Source organism: Mobula hypostoma, chromosome 10 (genome assembly GCF_963921235.1).
Source record: "Mobula hypostoma chromosome 10, sMobHyp1.1, whole genome shotgun sequence".
NCBI classification, from domain to species: domain Eukaryota; kingdom Metazoa; phylum Chordata; class Chondrichthyes; order Myliobatiformes; family Myliobatidae; genus Mobula; species Mobula hypostoma.
In genome coordinates, this window is record NC_086106.1 from 55,419,585 (window position 1) to 55,443,296 (window position 23,712).

The 23,712-nt window shown below is 43.1% G+C and overlaps 1 protein-coding gene across 2 annotated transcripts in view; it reads left to right on the forward strand.

The window, feature by feature from the left end:
- Positions 1-5,841: 5,841 nt before the first annotated feature.
- LOC134352914 (interferon-inducible GTPase 5-like) overlaps positions 5,842-23,712 on the forward strand; it is a 34,740-nt gene continuing 16,869 nt past the window's right edge. Inside the window, exons 1-2 of one of the 2 annotated variants that reach the window (XM_063060523.1) lie at positions 5,842-6,527; positions 11,280-11,409. In XM_063060523.1, coding sequence (XP_062916593.1) covers positions 11,390-11,409 — 20 coding nt within the window. In that variant the 5' untranslated portion in view covers positions 5,842-6,527; positions 11,280-11,389. The remainder of the gene's footprint in view (positions 6,528-11,279; positions 11,410-23,712) is intronic. The other variant, XM_063060524.1, reaches the window with a different exon arrangement.

The window sequence follows — 23,712 nt, forward strand, 5'->3', positions numbered from 1 at the left end:
TATGTACATAATGCTGGGTTTGTCCAGGCCATTTCTACCGCTGGTAACGAGGGGATTCAGTGGGGCAGAAGTTGATTTTCTGTGTGCTGAGGGACTCAGACTGAGTTTATGCTGGACAGGAGGAAGATCTAGACACAGGCTATCAGTCTCTCTGTCCCTCTGTCTGAGTCTACAACTCTCTTTCATTTACAGGAAAATAAACAAATGCAATAGAATTCATGAAAAACTATGTATAAAACAAAGACCTATTTGCCAAAGAAGAAAAAATAAAACATAGTACCTAGAATATGAGTTGTAAATAGTCCTTGAAATTTTGTCTGTAGGTCATGAATCAGTTCAGGACAGTGGTGTCTGAAGTTATTCACACCAGTTCAGCAACCTGATTGTTGTATGTTAACTACTGTTCCTGTTCCTGGTGGTGTGGGACCTAATCCTTCTGTGCCACCTGCCTGATGGTGGTAGTGAGAGAATGTGCGTGGCCTTGATGGGATGGGATTTGATGATAGATGCTGCATTCTGTGGCAGAGCTCCTCGTAAATGTGGTCAGTGCTTGGAAGGACTTTGCCTATGATGGACTGGGCTGCATCCAACGCTTTCTGTAAACTTTTCCATTCCTCAGCCTTGGTGTTTCTATACCAGGCCATGAACAAAGATTATTTAATATCATTCCCAGTACACAAGTCTAAAGGAGAACTCAATATTTGTTACTTCAGATCTGATGCAGGATAAGAAAAAACACAATAAGATAAAGAACACAATATTATAAAAAATAATAAATATAACTACGGAAGATAGTTTATATACATAGAGTACACAAACAACAGGAATTCTGCAGGTGCTGGAAATTCAAGCAACACACATCAAAGTTGCTGGTGAATGCAGCAGGCCAGGCAGCATCTCTAGGAAGAGGTGCAGTCGACGTTTCAGGCCGAGACCCTTCATCAGGACTGACAAAGGGTCTCGGCCTGAAACGTCGACTGCACCTCTTCCTAGAGATGCTGCCTGGCCTGCTGCGTTCACCAGCAACTTTGATGTGTGTTGCCTATATACATAGAGTGATTGTATGGCCATACAACGATGCTAAGCATAGGAGCATTTATCCAGAAGGTGACTGACAGGAAATAATAAACTACAGGTGGTTGGAGTGAGGAAAGGTGGGTTAGTGGGTGGAAATGTTGATCAGCCTTACTGCTTGGGCAAAGTAACTATTTTTGTTTCTGAAGGTCCTAATAGCCTCCTCCCTGATGGGAGTGGGCAAACATGGCACAAGTTGGGGGGTGGCATCCTTCATGATGTTACTGGCACCTTTCTGTATCTGCTATCTGACCTTGACGGAGGATAAGCTGATGCTGGTAATGTGTTGGGCAGCTTTGACTACCCTTTGCAGAGCCTTTCTGCCTGCCACAGTGCAATTTCCGTATAATGCAGTGATGCAGCTTGTTAAGATGGTCTCTGGTGTGCAACTGTAGAGCCACTTGAGTATGGATGTGGATAGTCCACCTCCCTTCAACCTCTTTAGAAAGTAGTGGCTTTGATGATTTTCCTGATCATATAGGATTTAGAAACTTAGAAAACCTACTGCACAATACAGGCCCTTCAGCCAACAATGCTGTGGCAAAAATGTACTTGCTTTAGAAATTACCTAGGGTTACCCATAGCCCTCTATTTTTCTAAGTTCCATGTACTTATCCAGGAGTCTCTTAAAAGACCCTATCATCTCTGCCTCAGCCACCGTCACTGGCAGCCCATTCCATGCACTCATCACTCTCTACGTAAAAAACTTACCCCTGACATGTCTTCTGTACCTACTTCCAAGCACCTTAAAGCTGTGCCCTCTCGTGTTAGCCATTTTAGCCCTGGGAAAAAGCCTCTGACTATCCACACGATCAATACCTCTCATCATCTTATACACCTCTATCAGGTCACCTCTCATCCTCCATCGCTCCAAGGAGAAAAGGCCAAGTTTATTCAACCTATTCTCATAAGGCATGCACACCAATCCAGGCAACATCCTTGAAAATTTCCTCTGCACCCTTTCTATGGTTTTCACATCCTTCCTGTAGTGAGGCAACGAGAACTGAGCACAGTACTCCAAGTGGGGTCTGACCAGGGTCCTATATAGCTGTAGCATTACCTCTCAGCTCTTGAACTTAGTCCCACAATTGATGAAGGCCAATGCACTGTATGTCTTATTAACCACACAGTCAACCTGCGCAGCACCTTTGAGTTTCCTATGGACTCGGACCACGAGATCCTGCTGATCCTTCACACTGCCAAGAGTCTTGTCATTAATACTACATTCTGCCATCATATTTGATCTACCAAAATAAACCACCTTACACTTATCTGGGTTGAACTCCGTCTGCCAATTCTCAGCCCAGTTTTGCATCCTATCGATGTCCCACTATAAACTCTGACAGCCGTCCCCACTATCCACAACACTCCCAATCTTTGGGTCATCAGCAAATTTACTAACCCATCCCTCCACTTCCTCATCCAGGTCATTAATAAAAATCAGGAATAGTAGGGGTCCCAGAACAGATCCTTCAGGCACAGCACTGGTCACCGACTTCCATGCAGAATATAGCCCATCTACAATAACTCTTTGCCTTCTGTGGGCAAGCCAGTTCTGGATTCAGAAAGCAAGGTCCCCTTGGATCGCATGCCACCTTACTTTCTCAATAAGCCTTGCATGAGGTACCTTATCAAATGCCTTGCTGAAATCCATATACACTACATCTACTGCTCTTCCTTCATCAATGTGTTTAGTCACATCCTCAAAAAATTCAATCAAGCTCGTAAGGCACGAACTGCCCTTGACAAAGCCATGATGACTATTCCTAATCATATTATACCTCTCCAAATGTTCATAAATCGTACCTCTCAGGAACTTCGCCATCAACTTGCCAACCACTGAAGTAATACTCACCGGTCTATAATTTCCTGGGCTTTCTCTACTCTCTTTCTTGAATAAGGGAACAACATCTGCAACCCTCCAGTCCTCCGGGACCTCTCCCATCCCCATTGATGATGCTAGGATTATGAAAAGTTGTATGAGATGTGCACTCCTAGGAGTTTGAACCTGCTTACTGTTTCCACTGTTGTGCTGCTGATATAAAGAGAGGTGTGACTGATGCAAGTTCTCCTGAAATTCTCCTTTGTTTTGGTGACATTGAGGAAGAGGTTATTAGCCTGGCAGCAGGCCTTGATCTCTACCAGCTCCCCTCTGTAGGACATCTCATCCATCTCATTGTTGTTGATGATGGGCCCCAGCACTGTTATGTCATCGGCGAACTTGACAATGTGACTAATATAATGTCTTTGGCCATACAGTCGTGTGTGAGCAGATGTGTACAGTTAATGAGCTCAACACACAGCACTGGGGAGGAGCCCATTTTGAGGTTGATGGGGACGAACGTGCAGTTGTCTGAGTTCTCTTTGTTTGGAAGTCCAACACACAGTTGCACAGTGGTGTATTTAGACATAAGAGTAGGAGTAGAAGTTTGTTCACCAAGGTCTGTAGGACAATAGTGTTGAATGCCGAACTGAAATTCAGAAACTGCATTCTGACATAAGTGTTGTTGCTGTCTAGGTGTGTCAGGGCCAGGTGCATTACAGATCGTATACAATCTGTTTTAGAGAGGTTCTGGCAGTAAGCATGTTGATAACTGTCGAGTGTGGCAGGAATGGAGTTTCTGATTGCCAGCTGTTCAAAGCATTTCATGATTATTTGTGTCAGTGCCACTGGGCAGTAGTTGTTTAGTTGTGAAGGTGTGTAGAGTCCTTTGATACAAGGATGATAGGGACTGATTCAAAACATGTGGGGACTGTAAAGTGGCTGAGTGATGTGTTGAAGATGTCTGTGAAGTCATCAGTGAGCTGTGTGCACATTCCCTGAGAACTTGACCTGGGATATTGTCTGGCACGGCTGTCTTAGTCAGGTTGACTCTGCAGAGTCTTTCTCATGTTTACTGTTGCTACAATAACAGCTCACTTGGGAGAGGGGTAGATTTTGTGGTTGGTGTTGTAGTACATGCCTCAAACCATATATAAAATAGAGTGTCAAGGAGGGAGGCACGACTGGTACAGGGCTAGAGTCGAAATTGATTTTCCTTGCATAATACACTTGCTGCCCAGCCACATAGGATGAGGATCGTTATCGGACAGCTGTTCATCCTTTATGAGGCGAGGCCGACTTGTCCCTCTTGATGCCTAAGATGAGGTTTCTCGAGGCTGCTCTGTGATCCATTCTGTCACTGGAACTGAAGGCAGCGTCCCTCACTTTTCATAGGAAACCGTTCAGCCAGGGTGTTTGGTTGGTCGTTCTTGAGTCACCAAGGTTGTCTACACACTTACTGATGCAGCCGGTGACAGATGAGGTATATTTCTCCAGGTCTGTGTCCTCTCTCTTTCTGGCAGCTGCTTTGAACATTTTTCAGTTTATCTGTTCAAAACGGTGCTGAGGCATGGCGATTGCCTCATCAGGCCACACAGTGACGGTCCTCTGACAGGTTCCTCCATTTTCAGCAGTGGTTGGAATGCTGAGATTAACATTATGGAGATGGAATCAGAGAGGCCAGGATGAGGGTATGGGATGGCTTTGTAAGTACCGTGTCTGTTAGAATAAACGTGGTTGAATCTGTCCCCCCCACACCACCCCATCCCCCGTGGCAATGGCGATGTGTTGCAGGAATTTGGATAAAATGTAATCCAACCAGTTAGGGCACTCCCCACTGTGCATCTACAGAAATTTGTCCCTCACATTATTTTATATTTATAGAAGTCTCTTGTGCGCTATTCAACTCCTCATGTTTTCTATCCAACTGAACTGGGGTCAATTTCGAGTGACCCATTCGCCCACCAAACCGCATTTCTTTGGTAAAGGAGAGGAAACTGGAATACACCAAAAATACCGACACGGCAACGAGAAAACATGCACATTCCACGTAAGCACAAAATAATCTGCAGATGCTGGGGTCAAAGCAACACTCACAACACGCTGGAGGAACTCAGCGGGTCGGGCAGCATCTGTGGAAAAGATCGGTCGATGTTTTGGGCCGGAACCCTTAGTCAGGACTGTAGAGGGAAGGGGCAGAGGCCCTATAAAGAAGGTGGGGGGAGGGTGGGAAGGAGACTGGGGGGCCGCTTCGTTAACCCGACGCAGATTGGGGGACCGCTTCGTCGAGCACCTCCGCTCCGTCCGCCAAAACAGACAGAATCTCCCAGTAGCCACCCACTTAAACTCTGCTTCCCACTCCCATTCAGATATGTCCATACATGGCCTCCTCTACTGCCATGATGAGGCTAAACTCAGGTTGGAGGAGCAACACCTTATATACCGTCTAGGTAGACTCCAGCCCCTTGGTAGGAACATAGAATTCTCCAACTTCCGGTAATTCCCTCCCCCTCCCTTCCCCTATCCCTATGTCACTCTGCCCCCTCCCCCAGCTGCCTATCACCTCCCTCATGGTTCTGCCTCCTTCTACTACCCATTGCGTTTTCCCCTATTCTTTCTACACCTTTCCTGCCTATCACCTCCCTGCCTCCCTTCCCCCACCCCTTTATCTTTCCCCTTACTGGTTTTTCACCTGGAACCGACCAGCCTTCTCCTTCCCACCCTCCCCCCACCTTCTTTATAGGACCTCTGCCCCCTCCCTCTTCAGTCCTGATGAAGGGTTCCGGCCCGAAACGTCGACCGATCTTTTCCACGGGTGCTGCCCGACCTGCTGAGTTCCTCCAGCGTGTTGCACATTCCACGAACAGACATCATCGAAGGTCAGGAGGACAGGACAGCTGCACCTCCCGCTCTGCCATTGTGTCACTCCGCGTCATCTCGCTGCCTGCAGGCAAAGATTGGTTTGTTTTGTTGCAAATGGGATTGAATATTGTGCAGTCCTGAGCAAACATCCAATTTGTGATTTAGTTCTGACTTTAGAGGAAGTAAGGTCGTTTATGATCATTTCAAACTGGTTTTACTTGATACCAGGACCTGATGAAATCGTACGTCGATATCATGGTGCTGGATTGATATATCTGTAAATCTCTTAAGGAGGCTTCGATCCTGACAGAGGGCAGTTTGAATATTCTCTCCGTGATCCCGAGAGTTTCCCCAGAGGCTTATATGTCCTTCCACATCCTAGCTGGCTATCGTAAATTATCCACAATGTAGCTGGCTGGCTGAAGAATTGAGGAATCTATATTGGGCGGTGTATATTGGAATGATTGGCAGCTGTGAAAGAGTATATTGTAGTTTATAGGGATCTTTCTGTAAGTGCACGGTTCTGAGTGCACGGTCTGTGTTCATGACACACCGAACCTGCAGAATGAAAAGAATCAAGTCACCCAGCAACAAGTGATCTCATGTATATCTTTATTTCCTATTGGATAACACACGTCAATCTGTCCAATCCGTGAGAGGCTCACAGTGTGAATGAAAGCGGAAGCACAGAATGTACAAATCGCAACGGAGTGTCGATCCAAAACGGACCTTTACTGACGGAGCCTCTTTAATCAAAGATCCAGTGCAGGTAAAGACAAGAAATTGATTGTCAAACTGAATCTATTTATTACCATTACAGAATTTTAACTGTTAGATTGAGACAATTCTGGGCAGTTTACGTATTTGTAAACTGGGCCAACGATCGTAAAACCAATATCGCACGAACAATTTGAGAAAACTCTTGAACGGGTATTACTTTTGTCCTATTTTCTGCCTCTTTTACTATCGTGTAGACATTTAACATTGGGGATCTGGGGGTTTTCGAGTGAAATTGAAGTTGAGCACGTAACAACAGCAGCAAGCTGCCCTAAATTGATAATCGGAATCAGGTTTAATATCACCGGCGTATGTCGTGAAATTTGTTAACGTTGCGGCAAGCAGTACAATGCAGTACATGATAAATGTAAAAAAAAACTGAATAACGGTAAGTATATACAGTATGTGTATATTTACTAGTTAAGTAAAATCAAGTTGTGTAAAACACAACAAATAAAAAGTAGTCTGGTACATAAAGAGGTTAGGATGTATCCAGGAAACGGGAGAGCTGGGAGCAAACCGCAATTCAGTCAAACACAACGTGCGTGCTGCATCATCGCAAACTGGCTAGAAAACAAGTGAGGGTCAAGATTTCCACCTTGGGTTTAGTTCACTTTCCCAGCCTATTTGACCATTCCCAGTACTGCGTGAGACTGTATCATAAGACTTTAACGCAAACTGCAGATCAGGTAACAAAATCTCTGACCCGCGGACTTTGATGGGAGGTGTAGCGTCCAGCCGTTTGCGGGTTTCTCTTTCCTGTCTCCATCCGGACTGGGAGGTCGTGGAGAGTTAGCACACAGTTCAGATTGAGTGTGACCACGGAAGTTTCTTGAGCCATCTGACATTTCAAGTGCGACGTTGTTATTTTATGATATTATTTAAAAGAGAGAAACAAAAGATGTTAAGGAGAAATCTCGAACACATAGCTAAACTAGAAAGTGATGAGTTGTTTGATATAATTCCACATGGTTGCAGTTTCAGGAAGCCATTCCAAAGGCACAGGATGTATACATCTCAAAGAGGAAGAATATACGAAAGCCAAGGTGACACAATCGTGGATAACAACGGAAGTCAAAGTCAAAATAAAATCCAAAGAGAGGCCATATAACGGAGCAAAAATTAGTGGCAATTAAGAGGATGGGGCTTTGAAAAACCAACAGAAAGCAACTAAAAAAGGCAAAGGTGGAATACGAAAGTAAGCTAGCCAATAAAATCAAAGAGGATACCAAAAGTTTCTCCAGATGTATAAAATATAAAAGGGGGTTGAGAGTGGATATCAGACCATTGGGAAATGATGCTGGAGAGGTAGTAATCGGGAAAAAAGAAATGGTGGATGAACTGAGTAAGTGTTTTGCATCAGGCTTCACTGTGGAAGACACTAGCAGTGTGCTGGAAGTTCCAGGTTTCAGGGGTCATGAAGTGTGGGAAGTTACCATTACTGGAAAGAAGGTTCTTGGGAAACTGATAGGTCTGAAATTATATAAGTCACCTGGATTGAATGGTGTACACACCTGAGTACTGAAAGAGGTGGCTGAATATAGGCCAACCAACAGGAATTCTGCAGATGCTGGAAATTCAAGCAACACACATCAAAGTTGCTGGTGAATGCAGCAGGCCAAGCAGCATCTATAGGAAGAGGCGCAGTCGACGTTTCAGGCTCTGTCCGCCAGAGAAAGCAGGAACTCCCAGTGGCCACACATTTTAATTCCACATCCCATTCCCATTCTGACATGTCTATCCACGGCCTCCTCTACTGTAAAGATGAAGCCACACTCAGGTTGGAGGAACAACACCTTATATTCCGTCTGGGTAGCCTCCAACCTGATGGCATGAACATCGACTTCTCTAACTTCCGTTAATGCCCCACCTCCCCCTCGTACCCCATCTGTTACTCATTTTTATGCACACATTCTTTCTCTCACTCTCCTTTTTCTCCCTCTGTCCCTCTGAATATACCTCTTCCCCATCCTCTGGGTTACCCCCCCCTTGTCTTTCTTCCCGGACCTCCTGTCCCATGATCCTCTCGTATCCCCTTTTGCCTATCACCTGTCCAGCTCTTGGATCTATCCCTCCCCCTCCTGTCTTCTCCTATCATTTTGCATCTCCCCCTCCCCCTCCAGCTTTCAAATCCCTTACTCACTCTTCCTTCAGTTAGTCCTGACGAAGGGTCTCGGCCTGAAACGTCGACTGCGCCTCTTCCTATAGATGCTGCTTGGCCTGCTGCGTTCACCAGCAACTTTGATGTGTGTTGCTGAATATAGGCCAGTTACTTTGACCTCAGTGGTTGGGAAAATGTTGGAGCTGATTGTTAAGCATCTGGTTTCGGGGTAACTAGAGCCACATGATAAATAGGCCCAAGTCAGCATGGTTTCCACAAGGGAAAATCTTGCCTGACAAATCTGTTGGAATTCTTTGAAGAAATAACAAGCAGGATAAACAAAGGAGAATTGGTTAATGTTGTGTACTTGTCAGAAGGCCTTTAAGAAGGTGCCACACATAAGGCTGCTTAACAAGCTACGAGCCCATGGTATAACAGGAAATATTTTAGTATGGATAAAGCAGTGATTGATTGGTAGGAGGCAAAGAAAAGATAGAGGGTCCTTTTCTGGCTGGCTGCTGGTTACTAGTGCAGCTTCACAGGGGTCTGTGTTGGAACCAATTTTTTTTATGTTATATGTCAATGATTTAGATGATGGAATTGTTGGCTTTATTGCAAAGTTTGCCAACAATATGAAGATGGAGGAGCAGTTAGTTATGAGGAAGAAGAGAGGCTATAAAAGGATTTGGACATATTAGGAGAATGAGAAAAGAAGTGGCAGGTGGAATAGAGTGTCGGAAATTGTATGGTCATGCACTTTGATAGAAAGACTAATGGAAGGGTTGACTATTTTCTAAATGGAGAGAAAATACCAAAAACTGAGGCAGAAAGTGACTTTGGAGTCCTTTTCCAGGATTCCCTGAAGGTTAATTTGCAGGTTGAGTTGGAGGTGGGGAAGTCAAATGCAATGTTAGCATTCATTTCAAGAGGACTAGAATATAAAAGCAAAGATGTAATGTTGAGACTTTGTTAAGCACTGGTGAGGCCTCACTTGGAGTATTGTGAGCAGATTTGGGCCCCTTAGAAAGGACGTGCTGAAACTGGAGATGGTTCAAAGAAGATTCACAAAAGATATTGCAAGATTTAATGGTTTGTCATATGAAGATTGTTTGATGGCTCTGTGCCTGTATTCACTAGAATTGGGAAGAATGAGGGGTGACATATTTGAAACCTATTCAATAGTGAAAGGCCTTAATAGAGTGAATGTGAAGAGGATATTTCCTACAGTGGAAGAGTCTAACACCAGAGGACACAGCATCAGAATATAGGGGTGTCCTTTTAGAATGGAGATGAGGAGGAATTTCTTTAGCCAGAGAGTGGTGAATATGTAGAATTCTTTGCCACGAACAGCCATGGAGGCGAAGTCTTTATCTATATTTAAGGCAGAAGTTGATAGATTCTTGACTGGTTAGGGCATGAAGGGTATGGGGAGAAGGCAGGATATTGGAGCTGAGAGGAAAATTGGATCAGCCATAATGAAATGGTGGAGCAGACTCGATGGGCCCAATGGCCTAAATCTAGTCTTATATTTTCTGTTCTTATAACAGAAGGCATGGGTTTGTCATGAAAAGCATGGTGATCAGTTGGAGAGAAACAGAAGTGGTGGTGGGTGTCAGTAGTCCCACAAAGTATAGTTGGCAGCTAAAATACAATTCCCCAGCCTCACTAGGTCTATTAAGGCTAGATCTTACCTGAATAAGCATTGGAATCACATCAGCACAGAAGTTCTTGTGTCATTGAGTGCCTTCAGGATCCTATACTTCCTTCCTGATGGTAGTAATGAGAAGAGGGCATGTCCCGGTTGACTGGGGGGAGGGGGAGTTGGACCCTAATGATGGATGCTGCCTTTTTGAGGCATCGCTCCTTGAAGGTGTCATGAATATTGGGAAGGCGAGTGCCAATGATGGAGCTGGCTGAGTTTATAACTTTCTTAGCTTATTTTGAGCCTGTGGAGTGGTCACCCACCCACCTGCATACCAGACGATGATGCATCCAGTTAGAATTCACTCCACGGTGTAATATTGTCTCAATGTATTCTCAATGCTTTATGGACACAACTCTGAAAATTTTCATCCTCTTGATTTAGTTTAGTATTTAACTATATCTTTAGTATTTTATTCCCATCCGTGAAGGCAGAAAAGGTATTTGACAAGTCAGCTTTTTATTTTAATTTAATTGCAATTTCACTGACATCTGCTGTCTATAGACATAACATCTTTCTGTGAATTGTTGGGAGTGTGAGTGAAAAATGCTATTTTTCCCAAAGCGATTGCCATGGGCTTTTCATTGAGACAGTAATGTGGCATTTTACAGCATAAAGGTTTCTGTCACTTCACTTCAAGGTGGTGCCTGATTTATGATGTTGTTTGAGAATTCCACAGACAATTTTGACCATTCTCATTCAGCTTCAGTTCTCTATGTCCTGAGCTTCATGATAGGTCATTTTTCATTGGAACATTGAGAAGGATGCACGACTACCCTCACAATCTCTTTCTTCATTTTGACTAAGGCAAGGTGAGACAACACGATTGCGTATTTTATAGTTGCTTGCATGAAACTAAATGTTAAAGGTGATTGGCTTCTCAGTCTAGGATATGTCTGGTATAATAAAAAAAGCACAACTCAATCTGTCTTCTCCTCTAGAAGTGGAAAAATCACACAAGGAAAGACAAAGAGGCTCCCCAAGTATCATTTAAAGCCCTGTAGTCTCTGGATCGTTATACAGACCAGCCAACAAGGGACAGAGATCAGGAATGGGAGGGTCAAGCTCCAGGTAGGTCGGAAATTATGCACATTGTTTCTTCCCAGCTCTCCTGCATCAACAAAACCTGCCAAAGCAGAAGCCTACAGTGCTCAGCTTTCTCTTTAGAACAGGATAGCACTGGCTCTTCGATGGATTAAATCCCTTTTATTTGTTTTATGAGATGTGGGTATTGGCATCGAGAACAGCAGTTATTAAAAGTTTCTAACAGCCTTGAGCATGTAGCCGGGACCTGCCATATTGAAAAGCTGCATTCAGGATCAATCTGATCCCATCTTGTGGTCAGCTAATGATTTCAGCAAGGTAGACCTGGTGACATTAAAGAAACAATGATACCTTTCCTCATAAGCATGTTGCATAATGGAGATGAAGATACATGAAGAAATGTTATCTCATAGTAAAACCCTGATTTTATGGGATAATCAAAACAGAGTTAACGGTCATTCAGCTGAAAAATCTCCGAAGAAAGAGTATGTATTAACTTAGCCTTAACTCTATGACAGTAACATGGCTAAGTTCCTTGATGATCCATTATTTGAAAGACCAGAAAAATGAAAATGGTGGCCGCAAGAGGAGGTATGGTATCCACCAGTGAGTTGCTAACCTCTTCACACCCCAAAGACCTTCTACTATCTGTGAGGCAGAAGTCATATGCATGCAGGATTACCCCTCACTTTCCTATCATGAATCAAGCTCCAGCAGCACTCAAGAAGTTGGACAGGTACACCATATGCTCCCCAAAACAGCCACACTTTCCACCAGTACCACAGAGGATGAAGTGAGTGCCACTCACAAGATTTAATGATGCTGCCTGTTTATGCTATTCTACAACAAAGTGTCCACAAAGAGAATGAACCAGCGTTTTACTGTGAGATAACATTTCGTCATGTGTCTTCATCTCCATTATGCACCATGCTTATGAGGAACGGTACCATTGTTCCTTTAATGTCACCAGGTCTACCTTGATGAAATGAAGGCATTCCTCTGAAGGCCAGTCTGCTCAGTGGGATGGATAACTTACTATGTCATAGAAAAGAGAAGAAAAAGTGAAGATGCAAAAGAAACAAACACAACCATCATTGTTTAGACCACAAGACATAGGAGCAGAATTAGGTAACTTGGCCCATCGAGTCTGTTCTGCCATTTCATCATAGCGGTATTATATTTCTCAACCCCATTCTCCTGTTTTCTCCCCTAATCTTTGATGTCCTTACTAATGAGGAACCCTTCAACCTCCATTTTAAATATACCCAACGACATGCCTCCACAGACATCTGTAGCAATGAATTCCACAGATTCAATACCCCATGGCGAAAGAAATTCATCTCCATTCTAAAGGGACATCCTTCCATTCAGAGGCTGTGACCTCTGAAACTAGACACTCCCGCTATTGGAAACATCCTCTTCATCTCCACTGTAACTAGACCTTTCAGTATTTTTTACGTTTCAATGAGATTGCCCCCACCCCATCACTATTGTTCTAAACTCCCATGAATACAGGCCTAGAGCTATCAACCACATTTCATATGTTAACTCTTTCTACCCCTGTGACATTCTTGTGAATATTCCCTAGTCCCTCTACAATACTAGCATATCTTTTCATAGATATGGGGCCCCTAAATGCTCATAATACACAAAGTATGGTCTGACTAATGTATGAAGTCTCAATATCACAGCCTTTCTGTAACATTCTAGTCCTCTCAAAATGAATGCTAACATTGCATTTTCCTTCCTTGCCACCATCTCAACCTGCAAGTTAACCTTTCGGGAATCTTACACAAGGACACCCAAATCCCTTTGTACCTCTGATTTATGAAATTGTCCTACATTTAGAAAATAATCTATATATTTATTCCTTCTACCAAAATGCCTGGCCATACACTTCACCACACTGTATTCGTTCTGCCACTTCTTTTCCTATTTTCGGATCTGTCCAAGTCCTTCTGCAGAATCCCTGCTTCCTCACCACTGACATCAATGGAACACCACTAGCCACTGGCAGCCAGCCAGCAAAGGAATAAAGAGTCGTTGTTTCAGGCCGAGACCCTTCATCAGGACTAATGAAGTGTCTCTATCTGAAAGATCAGCTCTTTATTGCTATCCATAGATATGTACTGCCTGACCTGAGTTCCTCCAGCATTTTATGTGTGTAAATGTTATTCCCACTCTTTGCTTTCTGCCAATCAGCCAATCGTCTATTCATGCTGCTATCCTTTTGGAATCTTATTTTGTTTCTAGACTTCTGTGCAGCACCTTGTCAAGGGTCGCCCGAAAATTCAAGTAAACAACATTTACTGTCTCTCCTTTATCTATCCTGCCTGCTATTTTCTCAAAGAATTTCAACAGATTTGTCAGGCAAGATTTCCCTTCAAGAAACCATACCAAGTTCTGCATATCTTATCATGTACCTTCAACTACCTTGATTCCTCATCCTTAATAATAGACCCTAACATCTTGCCCAACTATTGAAGTCACGCAAACTTCCCTATAATTTCCTGTCTTTTGCCTCCCTCTATTCTGAAATCATTCCAGAGACCGTGATTCTTGAAGGATCATTCCTACTGTTCCACAATCTCTTTAGCTACCATTTTTACAACCCTGGGGTGTACCCCATCCTGACCAGGTGACTTATCGACCTTCGGACTTTTCAGTTTCCCATGCACTTTCTTCGTGGTAGTCGCACATACACTACCTCTTCCCTCAACACTATCAAATTTCTGGTAAGCTGCTGAAGACTCCCACAGTGACGACTGTCACAAAACACTTATTAGGTTCATCTGCCATTTCTTTGTCCTCTGATACTTGTTTTCCAGTGTCAGCTTTCAGCAGACCTGCGTTAAGTCTTGCCTCTCATTTACTATTTACACTGCCTATAAAAAGCATTCAACCCCATTGGATGTTTTCATGTCTTATTGTTTTACAACAATGAATGACAGTGGATTTAATTTGGCTTTTTTGACACCGATCTACTGAAAAAGACTCTTTTATGTCAAAGTGAAATCAGATCTCTACAAAGTGATCTAATTTAATTACAAATATAAAACACAAAATAATTGATTGTGCAAGTATTCACCCCCTTCAAGTCCCCATTTTTCGATACAAAACTGCTCAAGCTCTGTCACATTGCACGGGAATCGTGAATGAACAGCCCTTTTCAAGTCCAGTCAGAAGCCATTAATTAGATTGAGGTCTGGTCTCTGACTGGCTACTACAGGACATCAACTTTGTTGGTTTTAGGCAATTCTTGTGTAGCTTTGGCTTTATGCTTGAGGTCATTGTCTTGCTGGAAAACAAATCTCGCAAGTCACAGTTCTCTTGCAGACTGCATCAGGATTTCCTCATTTTTGCTGCATTTATTATACCCTCTATCTTCACAAGCCTTCCAGGGCCTGCTGCAGTGAAGCATCCCTACAGCGTGATGCAGCCACCACCATGCTTCACAATAGGGACGGTATATTTTTGATCATCTGTGGTGTTTGGCTTATCATATCATTTAGTCTGCTGGCCAAAAAGCTCAATTGTTGGTTTCATCAGACCACAGAACCTTCTTCCAGCTGACTTCAGAGTCTCCCACATGCCCTCTGGCAAACTCTAGCTGAGATCTCATGTGAGGTTTTGTCAACAGTAGCTTTCTCTTTGCTACGTTCCCATAAATCTGCGACTGGTGAAGCATCCAGTCAACAGTTGCTGAATGTGCAGTGTCTCCCATCTCAGCCACTGAAACTTGTAATTACTCCACAGTTGTCACAGGTCTCTTGTCAGCCTTCCTCACTGGCACAGTCACTCAAGATTTGAGGATGGCCTGCTCTAGGCAGATTTACAGCTGTGCCATATTCTTTCTGTTTCTTGATGTTTGACAACTGGACTCCAAGTGATATTCAGTGACTTGGAAATTTTCTTGTATCCATCTCCAGACTACTGCGTTTCAATAATATTTTTGCGGAGTTGCTTGGAGTGTTCTTTTGTCTTCATGGTATAGTTTTTGCCAGCAGTTGGACCTTCCAGATACAGGTGTATTTTTACATCTTGACTGCACACGGAAGATCTCTATTTAACTAATTATGTGATTTCTAATCAAGGATGATTTGGTGTGTCATATTAAAGGGGTGTGATTATTTAAGTAATCAATTATTTTGCATTTTATATTTATAATTAATGTAGATCACTTTGTAGAGATTTGTTTTTTCTTTGACACGGAAGACTTTTTCTGTTGAACAGTGTTAAAAAAGCCAAATTAATCCACTGTGATTCAGTGTTGTAAAACAATAAAACTTCTGGGGTGGTGGGGTGAATACTTTTTACGGGCATGTATATATCTAAAAAGAAAGCGGCTTATGGTTTCCTCATATTATTTGCTAGCTTACCTTCATATTTATCATTTCGCTTGTGACTTTTTTTTTAACCCAGTTGCTTTCTGCTTGTTTTTTAAAAACTTCCCAGAACCCTGTCTGAATTATTTTCAAAACCTTCAAAACCTTCAGTTCCTTGTTTAAATTTAGATGTTGGCTATTATTAATTTTTATTATACGAGAAGGCATTTTACCTTTTTTTCTCCTTAATAAACAGCTTCGGTCTTGGTAGGGGTTAGACTCTTTTTTTTTGTAATAAATTAGTATATTTCAATATAACTTCCACTGACCTACATGAATATGGGGTAATGAGATTGTTATTATGAATAGATATAATGTAATTAGTAGTTGTATTTTTTTCAACCTTTATATGTACTTCCTGGTATTCTGTATCCTTCTATGCAGAAACTAATAAAAATATTGAAAGAGAGTAACTTCCCAATCCTCTAACTTCTCAGTATTATTTACTATATTGTGTGTCCTTTATTTTGCATTATTGCTGTCTTGACCTCCCTTGTTCCTATGGTTGCTTCATCCTCCCTTGACAATGTTTCTTCTTTGGGATGAACCGATCCTCTGTCTTCAGAATTGGCTGCCAGTGACTAGTGGTGTTCTGCAGGGGTCTGTGTTGGGACTGCTTCTTTTTACGTTGTATATCGATGACTTGTTTGATGGAATTTATGGCTTTGTGTCCAAGCTTGCAGACAACACGAGGATGGGTGGAGAGGCAGGTAGTCTTGAGGACGCAGGGAGGCTACAGAAGGACTTAGATTAGGAGAATGGACAAAGTGGCAAATGGAATACACTTTTGGGAAATGTATGAAAGTATAGACTATTTTCTAAAAGGGGAGAAAATTCAAAAAATAGAAATGCAAAGGCACTCTGGAGTCCTCGTGCAGGATTCCCAAAAGGTTCTTTTGAAGGCTGAGATTCTTTTGAGAAAGGAAAATGCGATGTTAGCATTCATTTTGATCGGACTGGAATTTAAAAGCAAGGCTGTAATGCTGAGGTTTTCTAAGGCACTGGTGAAGCCTGTCTGAGTATTGTCAGCAATTTTGTGCCACTTGTTTAAGAAAGGATGTGTTGACATTGGAGAGGGTTCAGAGGAGCTACATAGAATGATTCCAGGAAGGAAAGAATTATCGTCTGAGGAGCAATTGATTACTGTGGGCCTTCACTTGCTGGAATTTAGCAGAATGTGGGGGATCTCACTGACACTTACTGAATGTTGAAAGGCCTAAATACTTTACATGTGAAGAGGATATTTCCTATGATGGGTGAGTCTAGGACCACAGGGCACACCATCAGAATAGAGGGGCATTCGTTTAGAATGTAAATGAGGACGAATTTCTTTATCCAGAGGGCGGTGAATCTGTGGAATTCATTGTAACAGGCAGCTGTGGAGGTCAGATTATTGGGTACATTTAAGGTGGTGATTGATTGGTTCTTGATTAGTCAAGGCATGAAAGTTACAGGGAGAAACCAGGAAAATGGTGTAGAGAGAGAGATGGATCAGCCATGATGAAATGGCAGAGCAGACTTGATGGGCCAAGTGGCTTAATTCTGCTCCAGTGTCTTATGGTCTAATTGTTGTCAAAATGTCCAGCCATTACACTTCTATCATCCCTGCCAGTGAACTTTATTGCACTGTATTTTATGCATCCAGTTTTATCTTCTCCCTCTCAAACTGCAGGATGAATTCTATACTGGTATGATGACTGACACCTAAGGGTTCTTTTATGTATGGGGCCCTTAATCAAATCTAATTGATTACACAACATCTAATCCAGAATCTCAACCAAAAGCTGTTTGAAAAACATGTCTTATACATTCTACAAATTCCTTCTCTTGGAATCCATTACCAAACTGATTTTCCAATAAACCTAAATATTGTAATCTCACATGGCCAACACAACATTACCCTCTTTTCATGCCTTTTCTGTCTACCATTGTAACTTGTACCCCACATCCTTGCTACCATTTGGAGGCTTATATAAAGCTCCCATCAGGGTCATTTTTTCACCCTTTGTAGACTGCATCTTCCAGTCATATGTCTGTTTTTTTGTGACTTTATTTATTTTTTCTTAACCAACAAAGCCATCACAACATCTCTGCCCAGCTGCCTTTCCTTTTGATACGATGTGTATCCTTGGCTGTTAAGCTCCCAACTGTGATCTTCCTTCAACGATGACTTAGTGATGCTCATCATACCTGGCAATCTGTAACTGTTCTATGAGATCATCTACTTTATTATATATACATCATGCATTCAAATACAACAGATTCAGTTCAGTGTTCACCACCCTTTTCAATTTTGTCACCATGTTACTGAAGATAATTTCTTATCCATTTCTAAACTTTGTCTTCTGCATTATTCTGGAGACTTCTGCAACCTCTCCTGGACTCTCCTTCCCTCTTATTGTATCCATACCTTTCCAACATGTAGAACCCACCCCCTACTATTTAGCTTAAAGCCCTAACCACAGCCCTGGTTATGTGATCCTGAGTCCTGGTCCCAGCATACTTAAGGTGGAGCCTGCCCCATCAGAACAGCTCCCTTTCTCCAACCCTGGTGCCAACGTTCCACAACTTCAAACCCACTTCTCCCACACCAAACTTTATTTTCTGATCTCATTAACCCTGTGAAAATTGAATTTTGCTCAGATAAAGCCAGAGATCATTATGTGTTTGTATCTGCATTTTAATTTAGACCCTAGGTTCTTAAATTTCCCCAGCAGAAACTCTTCCCTTATTCTTCTAAGATTACTGGTACCCATGTGAAACACAAAAATGGAACCTTTCCCCTTCCCATGCATAATTTCTCTGCAATTCAGATGGGATGTCCCAGACCCAGGAACCAGACAGATAACATTGCCTTTGGGACTCTCAATCCTTGTGACAGAGAATTATGCGGATTCCATTGTCTATACAGTCACCAATTGCAACTACATATCTCTTCTCTCCACGTTCTTGAACAGTGCCATGAACCACAGTGCCGTGGTTTGGTTGCTCGTCTTCCCTACAGCCCTCTATCTCATGCTCACAGGGAGCATCAATCTCAAACAAGAGAAAATCTGCAGATGTTGATAATAGAAATGATAGAATCATGGAAAACCTACAGTACAATTCAGGCCCACAATGCTGTGCTGAACATGTACTTACTTTAGAAATTTCCTCGGGTTACCCATAGCCCTCTTTTTCTAAGCTCCATGTAAATAACCAAGAGGCTCTTAAAGGACCCTATTGTATCCGTCTCCACCACCGTCACCGGCAGCCCATTCCATGCACTCAACACTCCCTGCATAAAAAAACTTACCCGACATCTCCTCTGTACCTACTTCCAAGCACCTTAAAACTGTGCCCTTTCCTGTTAGCTATTTCAGCCCTGGGAATAAGCCTCTGACTATCCACATGATCAATGCCTCTCATCATCATATACATCTCTGTCAGGTCACCTCACATCCTCCGTCACTACAAGGAGAAAAGGCCAAGTTCACTCAACCAAATCTGATAAGGCATGCTCCCCAATCCAGGCAACATCCTTGTCAATCTCCTCTGCACTCTTTCTATAGTTTCTACATCCTTCTTGTAGTGAAGTAACGAGAACTGAGCACAGTACTCCAAGTGAGGTCTGACCAGGTCCTATATAGCTGTAGCATTACCTCTCGGTTCTTGAACTCAATCCCACGGATGATGAAGGTCAATACACCATATGCTTTCCTAACCACACAGTCAACATCCACAGCAGCTTTGAGTGTCTCATGGACTTAGACCCCAAGATCCCTCTGATCCTCCACACTGCCAAGAGTCTTACCATTAATGCTATATACTGCCATCATGTTTGACCTACCAAAATGAACCACCTCACACTCATCTGGTTTAAACTCCATCTGCCACTTCTCAGCCCAGTTTTGCATCCTATTGATGTCCTACTGTAACCTCTGACAGCCCTCCACACTATCCACAGCAACCCCAACCTTTGTGTCATCAGCAAATTTTCTAACCCATCCCTCCACTTCCTCATCCAGGTCATTTATAAAATCACAAAGAGAAGTGGTCCCAGAACAGATCCCTGAGGCACACCACTGGCCACCGACCTCCATCCAGGATATGACCCATCTACAACCGCTCTTTGCCCTCTGTAGGCAAGCCATTTCTGGATCCACAAAGCAAGGTCCCCTTGGATCCCATGCCTCCTTACTTTCTCAATAAGCCTTGCATGAGGTACCTTATCAAATGCCTTGCTGAAACCCATATACACTACATCTACTGCTCTACGTTCATCAATGTGCTTAGTCACATCCTCAAAAAATTCAATCAGGCTTGTAAGGCATGTCCTGCCTTTGACAGGTCATAGTTATATACACAAAATTCTGGAGGAACTCAGCAGGCCAGGCAGGATCTTTGAAGAAGAGTAAACGATCAATGTTTTGGGCAGAGAAATGAAGGGTCTCAGCCCAAAACATCAACTGTTTACTCTTTTCCATTGATGTTGCCTGGCCTGCCAAGTTCCCCAGCATTTTGTGTGTATTGCACCAATTTCAGACCTGTTGGGCAAGTTGAAGGGTTGAGACTCCTCCAGCACTCCCTCTTGGAACACCCCCTCCCCAAATGTCTCACTCACAGTGATACCCTCTAGGCCCTGAGCAGAGTCCAGGTCACTTTCACCCTCCCTGATGCATCACAGTGTTTGAAGCTTAGATTCCAGTTCCTCAAATTTGAGCCAGAGTTTCTTGAATAACTCAGGTGTGATCACCACAAACCAGCTCCCACATCGTGTGATAAAACACATCACCTATTTTCTTTTATTTGTTGCAATTTGGTATCCTTATAATTAAGTATGTTATCTACTGTTCTATGCAAAAGTCTTTGGCACATGTATAGTTCGGGTACCTAAGACATTTTTGCACTATACTGTATTCGTCAAAGTGGAGCGGGGAGTGGTGTGAATGTTGTTGCTGTGTTTCGTAGGGGGGAAGAGGGGTTTAGGGGCCAATGATTTGTTGCATTTGTGCGAGAGACGGGGCTTCGATAGTGGATTGATGATGGTGTTGCTGTTCTTTCTTTTGTGCAGGGGTGGGTGAGTTTGTTGTTTCTCTTTGAACTGAATCCATGGTTTTCTATGTTTCGTTGCTATCTGGAGAAGAAGAATCTCAGTTGTATGTTGCATACATACTTTACTGATAAGTGAGCCGTTGAACTTGTAACAATCTGGTGGGAGCAAAGGATGTTGGAAATGGTGAGGCTGGAGAGCTGCGAGAGGAGTGTGAGGCAGTTGGCTGAGAAGGAATGCCAGGGGTGGGGGTGATTGTATACATATATGTATAAGGCCTTTGCACAATAATGTATAAAATAACTTACCTGTTCTTATCTGCTACAATTCTGTTTTCTTTATCAAAGCCTCTGGAGCCAAAGTTTCACATGTTAAATTACTCTGCTGACAAAGTCACACAATGGTCAATCCAAAATGGCTTTGAGACCTTGGTCTCCACCTCTTCTCACCGAAGCCTCTTGAGCCAAAGCCTCAGTTCAGTATCTAACTTGGCCATTTTTTCCTGAAACTCACACGCAAGGAGATTTGGACTTTAGTGGTTTCACCCCCTGCACAATCTCACGCTTGCTATTCCAAACTCCAGTTTATATGGACTACATCACTAACTGTTGGTATGCATTCTTCTTAGTGCCTACTGAAAGAGTGTGCCTGTTTCTTGCCACACTCAATGGAGCTTTATCCTGGGATCAAAGACAGTTTTCATTATGTATGGGAAGAAGCTCTCATGTCCACAATTGCGCAAAGGTTTGAAGATCAAATTGTCCAAATTAGGCATAAGTGTGCATGTGAATAAGTGATTCTTGAAAGCCCCATGATAACGAGACCCATTGCTCTGTTGATGTTTCTGTGTAAACAGATTTGGTGCACTAGATTTGACACCTGAGCAATGTTACATCTTGGCGTGTAGATACCAGTATTGAAAGACCTCAGGCCTTCTGTACTATATTCTGGAAGTTGTCTGGTCTTATGGCCTTGATGTTGCATCTTAAGTATTGCATCTTCCATTTGTTATTATCGAGTGGCATTGTAGTGTAGTGGTTAGCATAACGTCTTACAGTACTAATGAACTGGGCTCAATTCCCACCCCTGCCTGTAAGGACTTTGTACGTTCTCCCTGTGACCACATGAGTTTACACCAACAGTCTAAAGACATGCCAGTTGGTAGGATAATTGGTCACTGTAAATTGTCCCATGATTAGGCCAGGGTTAAATTGGGAGATTGCTGGGCGGCGTGGCTCAAAGTGCTGGAAGGTCTTTTTCTGTCCTGTATCTCAATAAATCAATAATGTAGAGTGAATTGAAGTCTTTGGATCTAGGATCTGTGGTGGTACAGTCCTGGATAATGAACAGCACGCTTGTAAATATTTCAGCCATGTCTTTAGCACTCACAATGGTTGAGGATGGACATGTTCTGAGAAACTGTTTATATCCCCCTCCCTCCACCACTGTTTAGCTGTGTAGCATCATTCAGAATTGCATGTGCTGATATTAGATTATTGACTGTGGTAGATTGTATCAGTGATTGAAGAATTCTAGGTCTGAAACGTGCTGTTCCCATTCCATTGATGCACCACGCTGCAGAGAGAACACATCATCTGCATAGGAACCTCTGACAACCACTCCTCTTCTGAACCCTATCAAACAATTACTAGCACCCCTCACAATATAGGGCTTCATTTGCTCCAATCACCCTGCACCAACTTCACTTGCAACATCAGTTCAGGGAGGAAAAGGTTTTGACAATCTTGTTCTGACAGGAGATGACATGATGAAGTAACATTGATAAACAGAAATAAAATGGTAGAAATATGTGAACATAGAAATTAGAACTTAGAATAGTACAGCACAGTACAGGCCCTTTGGCCCACAATGTTGTGCCGACCCTCAAACCCTGCCTCCCATATAACCCCGCACCTTAAATTCCTCCATATACCTGTCTAGTAGTCTCAAACTTCACTAGTGTATCTGCCTCCACCACTGACTCAGGCAGTGCCTTCCACGCACCAACCACTCTCTGAGTAAAAAACCTTCCTCTAATATCCCCCTTGAACTTCCCACCCCTTACCTTAAAACCATGTCCTCTTGTATTGAGCAGTGGTGCCCTGGGGAAGAGGTGCTGGCTATCCACTCTATCTATTCCTCTCATTATCTTGTACACCTCTATCATGTCTCCTCTCATCCTCCTTCTCTCCAAAGGGTAAAGCCCTAGCTCCCTTAATCTCTGATCATAATGCATACTTTTTAAACCAGGCAGCATCCTGGTAAATCTCCTCTGTACCCTTTCCAATGCTTCCACATCCTTCCTATAGTGGGGTGACCAGAACTGGACACAGTACTCCAAGTGTGGCCTAACCAGAGCTTTATAGAGCTGCATCATTACATCGCGTCTCTTAAACTCTATCCCCCGACTTATGAAAGCTAACATCCCATAAGCTTTCTTAACTACCCCATCCACCTGTGAGGCAACTTTCAGGGATCGGTGGACATGTGCCCCGAGATCCCTCTGCTCCTCCACACTACCAAGTATCCTGCCATTTACTTTGTACTCTGCCTTGGAGTTTGTCCTTCCAAAGTGTACCACCTCACACTTCTCCGGGTTGAACTCCATCTGCCACTTCTCAACCCACTTCTGCATTCTATCAATGTCTCTCTGCAATCTTTGACAATCCTCTACACTATCTACAACACCACCAACCTTTGTGTTATCTGCAAACTTGCCAACCCACCCTTCTACCCCTACATCCAGGTCATTAATAAAAATCACGAAAAGTAGAGGTCCCAGAACAGATCCTTGTGGGACACCACTAGTCACAATCCTCCAATCTGAATGTACTCCCTCCACCACCAGCCTCTGCCTTCTGCAGGCAAGCCAATTCTGAATCCACCTGGCCAAACTTCCCTGGATCCCATGCC